Source organism: Cricetulus griseus, chromosome 2 (genome assembly GCF_003668045.3).
Source record: "Cricetulus griseus strain 17A/GY chromosome 2, alternate assembly CriGri-PICRH-1.0, whole genome shotgun sequence".
Classification (NCBI taxonomy): domain Eukaryota; kingdom Metazoa; phylum Chordata; class Mammalia; order Rodentia; family Cricetidae; genus Cricetulus; species Cricetulus griseus.
Window position 1 is genome coordinate 22470389 of NC_048595.1, and position 12094 is coordinate 22482482.

General features: G+C 42.6%; 1 protein-coding gene and 1 non-coding gene across 25 annotated transcripts in view; both read right to left on the reverse strand.

Annotated features, from left to right (window-relative positions):
- Positions 1–12094, reverse strand: part of Pum1 (pumilio RNA binding family member 1) — a 111207-nt gene that overhangs the window by 27832 nt on the left and 71281 nt on the right. For 15 of the 24 annotated variants that reach the window (XR_004768149.1, XM_027399443.2, XM_027399459.2 and 12 more), the window contains 6 exons: positions 10481–10574; positions 8520–8636; positions 5066–5217; positions 2114–2252; positions 1252–1395; positions 60–353 (listed from right to left, as the gene is read on the reverse strand). Coding sequence is in view for 23 of the 24 variants with exons in the window: in XM_027399443.2 (XP_027255244.1) it covers positions 60–353; positions 1252–1395; positions 2114–2252; positions 5066–5217; positions 8520–8636; positions 10481–10574 (940 nt within the window). In the remaining variant the exon portion in view is untranslated. The remainder of the gene's footprint in view (positions 1–59; positions 354–1251; positions 1396–2113; positions 2253–5065; positions 5218–8519; positions 8637–10480; positions 10575–12094) is intronic. The other 9 variants (XM_027399461.2, XM_027399460.2, XM_027399455.2 and 6 more) reach the window with 3 other exon arrangements.
- On the reverse strand, positions 1936–2008 carry LOC113833914. Its single transcript, XR_003482103.1, has one exon. It is a non-coding gene; the product is annotated as a small nucleolar RNA SNORD103/SNORD85 (small nucleolar RNA).

The window sequence follows — 12094 nt, forward strand, 5'->3', positions numbered from 1 at the left end:
GAAAGATTGTAAAATTCATTCAAATTGATTTTAATAGATTTTCTCAGTCTAACTTCTACCTGCTGTTCCAAACCCTCCAAGGGCTGATCCCAGGGTGGCACCAAGAGAACTGCTGCTCCCGAATCCCAAGGACGTGTTGGCAGGCTGGGCAGAGCCCTGAGAGAAGAGGGAGCTGCTCTGGGAGTTGCTGCTCAGAGAGTTGTTGCCATAGAAGGAGCTGGAAGCCAGGTTGTTACTGGGCTGCTGAGGCTGGGGCTGGGGTTGTTGGGTGCCTAAAGGTCGAAATGGTCCATTTGTGGTTCCAGCAAGACCACCGGCTGCTCCATTTGCTGAAGCTGCAGCTGCTGCCACAGCTGTGAGGAAGAAAACGAACCATTAGGCTAAGAAAGGTACTAGCCACATACCCAGACTGTACTATATCCATTAAGAAAATAATAATAATAATAATAATCTTTTAATGCTATTCTCTTTTCAAGTCTGATACAGATCTTAAAGAACTGTACAAATCTGTCTTTGATCCCTTCATCTAAAGTTTTTACTATTATTGACTTGAAGTGAAAATTCCAGGATAAGCTCTCTATGCCAGAAGATTTAAATGTCTCCAGTTTGAAATGGCTCAAGCATTATACAGATCCATTTCATACGACTACTTCCTAAGACCTCAAATGCCATCCATTCCCATGGAGACTTTTTCCCACACAACTACTTTGTCCGTATGCCTTCAACCTCTTTTTTTAACAGACTGCTCTTTTTACGGCAGCCCCTTTACTCTCATCCATGGATATATGTATGTATTCAGAGACCATTCTTTTCCAAACAACTACAACAGCTTAGAATTACTATAGAATTTAGCAACTGGAATACAGAGATTTTGTATGTGTATATGCACTATGTAACCCTGACTGAAATGGAATTTGAACTCAGAGATCCATCTGCATCCTGAGAACTGGGATCAGAAGTATGTGCTACGGCCCCCAGCTTACTCTCATTAAACACAATGTGCTGTGGGACTTTGGAGTACTGCCTGAAGTGCCGTTCCCTGTGCATGACCCAGGTGGCTCAGAACCACCAACAGAATCCAAATCCACCAGACTGCCTTATAGCTTCTGATTCCCTTTGAAATATTATAGGGTAAGAAAATCTATATTGAGATTTTCCAGTTAAAGCATACTACACCCTATCTGAAGACTATTGGTGTCAGACACTCTACCCATCAGTTCCCTCTCAAGAGTCCTCCAAAATAAAGCTCACCTGCTTGTGCAGCTGAGGAGCTAATGATGACTGGCGCCGGAGCAACAAGCCGAACTGGAGCACCAAGACCATTTCTCGCCCCTGCATTCACCACGAGGGCACCAGTTTGGTCATAGTAAGCAGCAGGTGCCAAGACGGGATAACCTGGGGGTAGTGAACAACACAAATATATACAATGTCAGTCTCCATTGCCAATGTTTTAGCCACTGTGCAAAGTATTAGGTGGAAATTCCGGAAACACACACTTGTAAGCATTAAACCACATAGCCATTCAAAGTGGCATGATGCAATCTCACAGCACTCCAGTTCTACCCTTCTCTAAATGCCACCTGCCAATTACCCATAGCTGTCTAGGTTAACAAACTGTCTCATCCATGCTGCTGTGCTAACTAATAACAATGGTAAAGTGCCTGAGTGCTGAAGCTTCTGATGCGACAGAACAAAAAACCTCTGTATTCCAGTTGCTAAAATCTATTGTAATTCTAAGCTGTTGTGGTTGTTTGAAAAAGAATGGTCTGTATAGGCCTATATATTTGAATATATAAGCATTTAGACCAAAACCAAGAGTATCCCTCCAAAAGGCTGCCCACTCTTAACCCTGGGGTGAAAAAGGCTGCCAAGGCAAAGCTCACATTCTAATCTGTGGGAAGCTCACAGATCTCTCACATGTAAGGATGACCAATGACTGGCTCAGAACAAAGCTCTCATCAATGACCTCTGGTCTAAGTGAGGGCAAGTATGTATCATCCCTGCCAGTCCCAGTCATAACAGGCCTGGACACGCCAAAACACTGCCCACTCTTCATAAGTGCACACTTTTTTTTTGGTCCAGCGAAATATAAGGAACATCTGCACAACTTTACCTGGCATGCCTGCAGCAAGACCTTGTCCAAAGGCAAGAGCAGAATTCACTGCTGCAGCTGCTACAAGGGGATCTGTTTGTTGTCCCTGCTGGTTCTGATTTGGGGTCAAAGGACGCTGGCTAGCTCCTCCACGAAGAACCTAGGAGAGGGAGGGAGAACTGCTATCTCACAGGAAGTCTAATAGGCCCTGGTAGAGTCAGCATTTTTAAAATACACAATAATAAAATATGTCTGTCTGTCTGTCTGTCTGTCTGTCTGTCTGTCTGTCTGTCTGTCCTGGGACCACCCAGCAATAAAGTATTTCTTATAACAGTTTCATCCCACAGCATAGCTATTAGGATAAAAATTCAATTCATCTCATTATATGTTTAAAACTTCATTCTGATATCCTTAGTTGTAAATACAACTTTTAGAAATACTGCAGCATATGGGGTGGAGGTGGCTAATGCCTTAAATCTCAGGATTCAGAAGGCAGAGGCAGGAAGATCTCTGAGTTTGAGGACAGCCAGGACACAGAGAAATCTGTCTCAGAAAAAGAAAAAAGGGAGAGAGGGGGAGGGAGGGAAATGAAACAGTGAAGCACAGCAAAGAAAGATTGCTTCTTTAATAAATTAGTCAACTCTTAGCATGGATCAGACAATAAAAACAGAAGTATAAACAGGCAAAGTGTATGTACTCTATCTAGGCAATAAGATATTAACAGGCTGCGAGGACAGCATGCAGGCAAAACACTCACACACAAAACAGGGAGAGGGAGGGAAACAATCCCATGTCAGGGTCCTGACAAGGATAGGACGAATAGAAAGGAACAGGAGGTAGCAGTTTAGACAGGTCTAACCACAGATGTGAGGTGTCTATCTGCCCATATACATATTACCCTTTTCCCCCCAGAGATCTTACACTCTGGGTGTGGCTAAGAGTAATTCTAAACTTTTTAATCATTCTTCCTCCCCTAGTTATATATGATGCTGGAGATGAAACCCAGAGCTTCACACACACTAACACTTGATGTTAAAACAATTGGGAAAACTCCCAAACCAAAGCACAAATTGCAAGCACAATATTTTCCTTTTCATCTTGTATGGAGCACTGAATGAGAATAGCCCCCCTAGGTTTGACTACTTTGTCTGCAGGAGAACTAGGAGGTGTGGCCTTGTGGGAGGAAGTATGCTAATGGTGCTGAGCTCTAAACCTCTGATGCTTCCTTCTATGAACTGCCTTGGTCATGCTATTTTATACCTAACAACTTATTAAAGTCAGATTTGTAGTAAAAAACTTAAAGCCATCAATTAAAAATTAAAGAGAAGGGCTGGAAGTCAAGCATGGTGGTGCGTATACCCTTAATCGCAGCACTAAGAAAGCAGAGGCAGGTGGATCTCTGTGAGTTTAGGGCCAGTCTGATCTACAAGAGCAAGTTCCAGGACAGCCAAAGATACACAGAGAAACCCAGTTTTGAAAAAAAAAAAAAAAAAAGAAAGAAAGAAAGAAAAAAAAAAGGGGGGGGGCAGTGATTGGAGAGATGGCTCACAACCACCACATTCCCAACTGCAGTCCCAGGGCATCTGACCTACTGTGCTGACCTCTGCAGGCACCAGGCACATATATACACAATGAGGCAAAACGTCACACATTTAAGTTAAAATAGAAATGACCAGCTCATTTAATATAGTGATTTCAAGTTCGGTCTTTAAATATAACCCCTCTAAGCAACTCTCTCACAGGAAATTTGAATCAAGCTTGGTATAGTGGCATACAACTAAAATCCCAGCACTCAGAGACTCAGTAGGGGGCTGGAGAGATGGCTCAGAGGTTAAGAGCACTGACTGCTCTTCCAGAGGTCCTGAGTTGAATTCCCAGCAACCACATGGTGGCTCACAACCATCCATTATGAGATCTGGTGCCCTCTTCTGGCGTGCAGATATACATGGAAGCAGAGTGTTTTAAGAAACTTTTGACTTAAAGGTGGTGGGGGGTGGGGGAATGGACCCTGAAGAGCTGGCTCAGAGGTTAAGAGCAGCTGCTCTTCCAGAGGTCTTGAGTTCAATTCCCAGCAACCACATGGTGCCTCAGTGATCTGGTGCCCTCTTCTGACCTGTAGGCAGAACACTAAATACATACATAGTAAGTAAATATTTTTTAAAGGGGGAGCAGGGGTGTGCGCGCATCAGGGGGCATACAGGGAGCAAACAAAACTAATATCACAACACACAGGAGGAAGCAAAGATAGACAGATCTTTGAGTTCAGGAACAGCCTGATCTACACAGTGAGTTCCAGAGCAACCAGGGCTACATAGTATGTAGAACTCTATCTCATGGATGGATGGATGGATGGATGGATGGATGGATGGATGGATGGATGGATGGATGGATGAGGGGAGGGGAGGGGAGGGGAGGGGAGGGGAGGGGGAGGGGAGGGGAGGGGAGGGAGGGGAGGGAGGGGAGGGGAGGGGAGGGACAGTCACTAAAGTGTTTGCTGCCTGAGCATGTGAAACAGAACTCAATCCCCAGCACAGAGAACGAAAGACAGGAAGATCCCTGGACTCAATGGCTGGACAGTCCAACCAAATTAGTGGTCTGGGTGAGAGATGCTTGTTTCAACACCCTCTGGTGTCAGTGTGGTGTCAGGATGGCTCCTGACACCAGAGGATAACCTCCAATCCACATAAGGCCCCAATAACAACAATATAAACAGCTAAATGAGCACTGGAGCAAGTATGTGGGTATGAAAACACAGGCACTCAGCATTTTATGATGAAGAGTGCCATCCCTTGTGAGTCGCACACACGCCACAAACATATACAGGCGCTCGGTGTTTTTACAAACAGGATCAACAACACCTATGAGTGGCTTGCACACATGCAAGCACTCATTGGTCTACGATGAAGACGACGTTGCCTGTGAGTAGCACACAACATGAGCTGCCCTCACAGGAGTGGCCTGTGTTGCCTTTACCTGCTGCTGTCCTTGCTGGGCCTGTGGAGCACTCTGCTGAGTAGCAGAATTCGTTGCGGCTGCAGCTGCAGCAGCTTGCTGCTGGAAAAGACTGGCAGGGTAGACGCCCCATGGAGTGACTCCATAATATTGGTGAGGGACCACAGCTGGACCTAAAAATAATCAGAGAAAGGAAAAAGATGTTTAGAAATACTGATCTTAGGATTATTCAAATCTTGAAAGATGAGATCCAAGAAATATTAATGTAAGGAACACAGATTCGTGCTAGCTAATAATTACTACAGTAAAGATAGGGTAAGGTGGTGAAGCTACTGAAAGGAGAGAGACCGGGAGGGGACCTGAAGGGATGGAGTCTAAACGAAAGGAGAAACTGCCTGAGATAAAGTCTTGTTTACCACACAGTATTGCTATGTAGCCCAGTCTGGTTTCGAACTAGAGATGCTCCTGCCTCAGCCTCCCGAATGCTGGGATTATAGGTGTGAACCAACATAACCATCCAGAAGTTACATTTTCCCCATGAGAGAGAAAAGATGCACGACAGACACTAGACAGTGTGCTGCTGACAAAGAAAGAAATGGAGATGGCCTGATCTTAAACAGAAAGGGAAAGAGCAAATTGCACCTGCACTCTGTCTTCACAGAGCTACCAGGCCCCTGTGTCACTAACTCCAGATGAAACTATTTTCCTTCTGATAAAAGGAACTCCACCACACAATTTCAAAAACCCTTGTTTTTTTTCTGTTTCCATGTTTAAAATCACAAGTTATTCAACACAACAAACACTAAGATGTTGGTGTATCGAGTTTTAAAATTCAATGACTGCAATTGAAATAAAAGCATAGCATATCTTAACCTTGACTGATCAGAGCCACTGACCCACAGCTCTGAAATTAACTACTCTGCTCCAAGCCAAGTGAGCAGTTCACCTTCTCAGTGTCTGCACACAGAGCAAAGCAGCAAATCAGAATGTAAAAGGATGGCTCAGAGAGCAACTTAGGTGGGGGCACAGTCTAGGTTAAAACTCTATGCAGAAGTTGGTGATGAAAAACAAAAGGGATGTGCATTCACCATCAGGCAGTGGCAGGGTTCTAAGGGGAAATTGTGTGAGCATATTTGACACAAATAACTTACAGAAGAAAGAAAAGGGGACAAAGTATTCAAAGACAGCTACTCTAATCTGATGAAACATGCCTGCAATTTTCTTCCTCAGTCACAGCATGTGCAGCCTGACTCACTGACAGTGAGCAAGCATTGCACTTGTGTTCCAAAGAGCTGTCTCAAATGGTACAGTTGTGCAGGCAGAGTAGTTGCTTCTCATTAAACAAAAACAAACTGGTGCACACTCTCCTGTTAATAAAGCACAAGTCAGACTGCACCACCGCCTAATGAGAGGCTTCAACATTTCTAGCTGGGTGCTGTTCAGTGCCTAGCTTAGCATGATCAAGAATGCCCGCTGTGAAACTCTACAGCCAGCTGCAAAATGACAGTGTTGTTGAGGATAGCTATGTTACAATATAAACCATCTTCGTACAATAAGCAAATGGATTAAAATAATTTGTTGACTTGTTAAAAAACAGTCAAAAGGCTCATCTTCAAGCTAAAGAAAATGATCTCCAAACTCTCCTGCGCAGGGTGCAAATACTAGTTAGGTGGAGAAAGGCATAGCAGGGGCAGAGAGAAAGACACGTAAGGAACTGTCCTAGGGCATAGGTTTCCTAGCTCACACAGCAGGTATAGCAGGTTAGAGTGTGGCCCTACGAACTTCAAAAAGGAAGTGTGACCTGCAAGGACAGCGCCCTCAAAACTAAACATTCAAATCCTACACCCGGCACTTCCATTACTCTACCTCGGTCATGTGGTCGAAATTAAACACGACAAAGTGCTTAGTTGAGACTGGCTTATCAGAATGCCTGCTTAAGTTTCTGTGTTAACAAAATACTTCCCTCCATTGAAAACCATTTAAATTGTTTACAGTCTCACTCATATGCAAACTTGTTAACCACCAGTCTACCATTTCATTAAATACACATTTATCATTTTGAAACTCATTTCCTGTTCAAGTAACACGTTAAGCAATAAAGGAAATGTGGCTCAAGATAGCACAGCTGTTCAATGTCACAAAATCAAACATAGCTAAAACCCTGACCACACAGATTTAAACTATGTGACCTAAGAGAGTTTTCTCAGCAGTAAAGTCACTCCTGAACAACTCAAACAAAACAAAAGCATAAAGGACAGTGCACAGCAAAGATCTGAGGCAAATGTTAATTGTAGTCAGCCAAGACCACATTGCCTGACAGAGCTTTCCACTCTGCTCACCGGCAGAGCAAGGGGCGGTACTATACAGACTGCCATCATAACCAGGCAAGCAATTCTGAAGATACAATCTAAGAAATGCCAAGCTGTTTTGACATCATCACTGACAACTGCACAACATGAACTACTGACCAGACAGCTGATGAAATCTCACATTGATAATTAGCTGAAATAAGCATAACTTAGAGGGGTATGTGTATACATATTCCAAAGGCCTCAGAGGTTATTGTCTTTGTCCTCATATTTAATTGAAGTCACTGTAACATTTATGGCCCCTCTGTGACATCAACTGTGCCACACAGAGTCAAGGGGGAAAAGGTACTTGACTTTGAAAAACCAAAGTTCAAGAAAGGACAAGAGCATCATGAATCCATCCACAAGCAAATAAAAGCCACAGCTGTCATCAACAGAGAAACTACAGGGAATCAAGACTAAAGGCATATCATCCCAGGCACAAACTGTGACAGATGTCTGGAGACAGAGGCCCACGTTGGGACAGTAAGGAACCTGAAATTGATGGGACTGGCTGTGGTGTGTGGTGTGAGCCAATGTGACCATGCAGGAGGAAGAGTGATGCAGAGGTCCAGCTGCTACACACAAGTCATGAAGAGAGGACAATGCATAAGGAGCCAACCTCAGCCAATCTTTAGACATCTAACACCAGTAGCTTCTGTGTAATACTAATTCCAAGTAACCACCATCTCCTTAGGCTCTGATGATGATGAGCTGTATGTAACAATAACAGCAACATACCATATTACAGAGCCAGGAAGAAGACATACAAGGGAGAAGGGGTAAGATTTGTGTTTAAAAGCCATGCAGTTTTGGAGGAATGGAAAACAGGAAGCCACTAAACAAGGAGAAGGTAAGGAAACAGACTGCATTCCCTGTGGTAACAACAGAAAATAGCTGAGCAAATAAGCTGAAACACGAGCAAGCAATTCAGTGGATCGAAGCTACTGTGGTTCAGGATAAGCGATCACCTTGTTTTTCTAGGCAGAATGAGAGGAGTAATAGCTAAGCAGAGAAGTGAGACTAGGTGTTGGAGACATGGGTTTGGCAGAGCAGGAAGAAGGTCCGTGTGTTTCAAAGGACTGTTCTAGCAGGTGAGCAAATCCCGCATGCAGCATGTGTCTCACCAAGTGTCGCTGCTGCAGCCAATCCAGCTGTGTAGGGGTCCGTCCCTGGGGGAGCAGCGCTGATGATGTATGGGTTGGGGACAAATGCAGCGGGAGCTAAACCTGCTGGAAACACACCTGTCAGTAAAAACAAAGACCAAACTGCAGCCCTACTACACATCTCTCTAGTTTGGCTAGCATTCCAGGTTCTAGATGAAGGGAAGGAAAGGGAAGAGAGAATAGGCTGAGAGTAGAGCGGGATCTTACAAAGATAATATACCCTTCAATATAAAAATCATAGTGACCCCCCCCCCCCCGTGTGTACATAGGACAGAGGAAGACAATGGGTGCCTTCGACTATGGCAATGGTTCTTAACTTTCCCAATACTTTGACCCTTTAATACAATTCCTCATGTTGTGGTGAACCTCAACAATAAAATTATTTCATAGCTACTTTGTAAATGTAATGTTGCTGTTATCATAATGTAAATATACGACAAGAGGATATCTGATATTTGACATCTGTGAATGGGTCATTTGACAACACACACACACACACACACACACACACACACACACACACACACACACACACACAGAAATACTGGTAACGATTCACTTACATATCATTTTTGTTTTAGTTCCCTGCTAAGACCAAACCCCAAAGTCTCCTGAATGTCAGATAATCCCTCTAACTCCATGATACAAATATCCCTGTTACAGTTTTAAAGCCAACTAGATTCTTAGGCATTAATTTTACTGTTTTATTTGTGGTTCTGGGAATTCAATCTAGGGCCCTGGGCAGACACTGAATTCATTGTGTACACACTAAGTTTCATCTCGAAGTCTTAAACTCATATTAACTTTTCAATTTTACTATTAAAATTGCTTCAAAACACTTATTAAATAAGGACTTGTTTCCATCAAAAAATTATTCAAAAGGATATTGGTATTAATAAAGACTACAATTTACATGAGTATAGTGCTGGCCCACTCTTGTGTCAACCAGGGTATGGCTAAGCATTCTTCCTTGAATACCACATCCAGGGCTCATGTCTGTGTACATTTTAAGTAAGAAAAAAGAAATCTCCACTCTCACTTATCTGCAGTCATGGCATTTTGTCCTGAAGAGTCCTTAAGAAAGTCTGAGAGAGTTGCCAGGTACAGTAGTCATATCTGTAATATCAGCACTTGGGAGGCTGAGGCAGGAAAACTGACATGAGTCTGAAGCCAGCTGGGACTACACAGTGAACATACCTCAAAAAAACTAAAACAGAGGTCCAAATAGTAAAAATGTCATGGAAAAGATTGAAATACTTGCCAAACTCATCCCAATAAAGGGAAGACATGGCTTGGAAGGTGGATCTACAAGTAACATAAGCACTATGTTGCTGCTCTAAACTGAGGTGATACAGTATCTGAACAGAACCACAACAACCCATTCATGCTGAAATCTATTCATTTATTTATTTGGAGGGACGGGATGTTATTGTATAGCCCTGGCTGGCTTGGAACTCATCATAGAGTAGGCTGGCCTCCAACTCACAGATATTCTTCTGTCTCTGCCCCCGAGTGCTGAGAGAAATGTGTGTACCACTACACCCAGCACTGATGCCTAAATCTTAGCAGAAGTTATCATCGGTAGTCATTTCTCTAGGAAACTGTTTAAATGTTGCCACATTTAAGATACAGAAAAAAATAGATACCAAAGAAATATTGAATTCAGGTTGAGCACATCAAAAATAAAATAAATATGGGGCTAGAAACTAGTAGACACAAGAAAGAGGCCATTTAATCTGTACGAGGGATTTGCCTGAATTCCATCCACTGTTGCCTTTTCTTTTTTTCTGACAAAGTTTCACTGTATAATCCAGGCCGGCCTAGAACAAGCACTATCCTCCAAACTCTCTGTGTCATGCAGGTGCTAGGATAGACTTTGCTTGATTTACTGGATTCTCCCAGCATACACCTCTCTTACTTACCGATGTGAGGCTGGTGGGCGGCTGCAAGCGCATACTGCTGCTGTTGGGCAGCTGTCAACTGCTGGACAGCAAGCGCATTGGGTCTTTGGAATAGCTGAACAAGAGAAAGATGCTTTAGTCAGAGAACTGTCCTGTAAAATGATGTTTTAAATCTCTTCATTTCATTAGCCTCTGTTACATATGCCACTTTAGCAAAACAGTGTCTCCTCACACCTGCTCCACTGCCTGGAGGAATAATGCTTCAGTCTGTCTTTGCTCTCTCACCATCTCAATTTGGTCTGCCCTCTTCAGAGACTGTTTTATGGCTCATGTTCCCTAAACTACAGATATACACATATGGACTACTGGCTACCAGCAATAGTACAGTCCCAAATGGGCAAGGATACTGCAAAATGACTTCCACAGCATGCCAAGGGTTGGAATCTACGTTTAGGACTTTTTAAGACCCAATGAACTCTGAATTATCATCTATTCATGCTTTGAAGAAGATGTGTTTACTTTTTCTCTGGGGAAGTGATTTTGCATATATTCCTAAACTAGTAGCTTTTCCTAATGAATCAATTAGAGAAATGTCTGGCTTTGAGAGTTTCAAAGTCTCCTACATCGTATTCTTCATACTCGGTGAAAAGTACAAATTTTCACTGTGAACCCACAAGATGGCTCAGCAGGTTTCTGACATCAAGCCCCAAAACTAAGTTTAATCTCCAGGACCCACAAATTCTCCTCTAACATCCCATGCTGTGACACTTGCATTTGCACACAAATTTTAAAAGGATAAAATTTGTATTATAAACACTTCTTAGTTCACAAGAAGGAAAATACAAACCTTCCCACTTAATTTACCCTACAAATATATATATATATATATATATATATATATTAATGAGTATTAACATCCAAATATTTACTATGCAAGAAACAGGGACGTAGCTGTGAGCAAATAAAAACCCTCTCCTTGCTTTCCTAGACATAACATTTTATTGTGAATAATGATGAAGAAAGGGGAAACTGGTAGCCTAACTGTAAAGGGCCTCAACAGGCTTCCTTCTAAAGACTTCTTGAGTGGCTGAGCAATTGCTTAACCAATCTATTCCCAAAATATAGCTTTCAACCACCTGTTCTTTCTACAGTATCCATCAACAACCCAGCTCACATCACTTGGTGATTTATAACAGATAACAGACCTTAAACTATAGGCATATTTATCAAGAGACACAAGAAGGTACCATCCACACTGTTGTTGGGCTTCACTATAGTGTGGAGCTGAGAGATAGATATAGACGGTAACTACTGAGGATATCCTAACTTGATCCAATCCCACTCCATCAGACTTTCCTCACTATGTACTTCATGAAGTATCACAAAACTCATTATATGTACACTGCAAATATACATAGAAGTCACATACAATTGACTACCATAAATCAACCAATGTAACCTAAATCTGCAGTCTCTACCTTTATGTGGTCATATTTTAGGTAAGGATGATTACTTTTAACAGAAAGCACATACAAGCCTTACATGAGTTCCATATAGCCTGTGGTAGGGACTACTTAATAATTAGTGGATATAAAAAAAAATGAAAGATTATCTTCTTGACAGCATTTGTAGTAA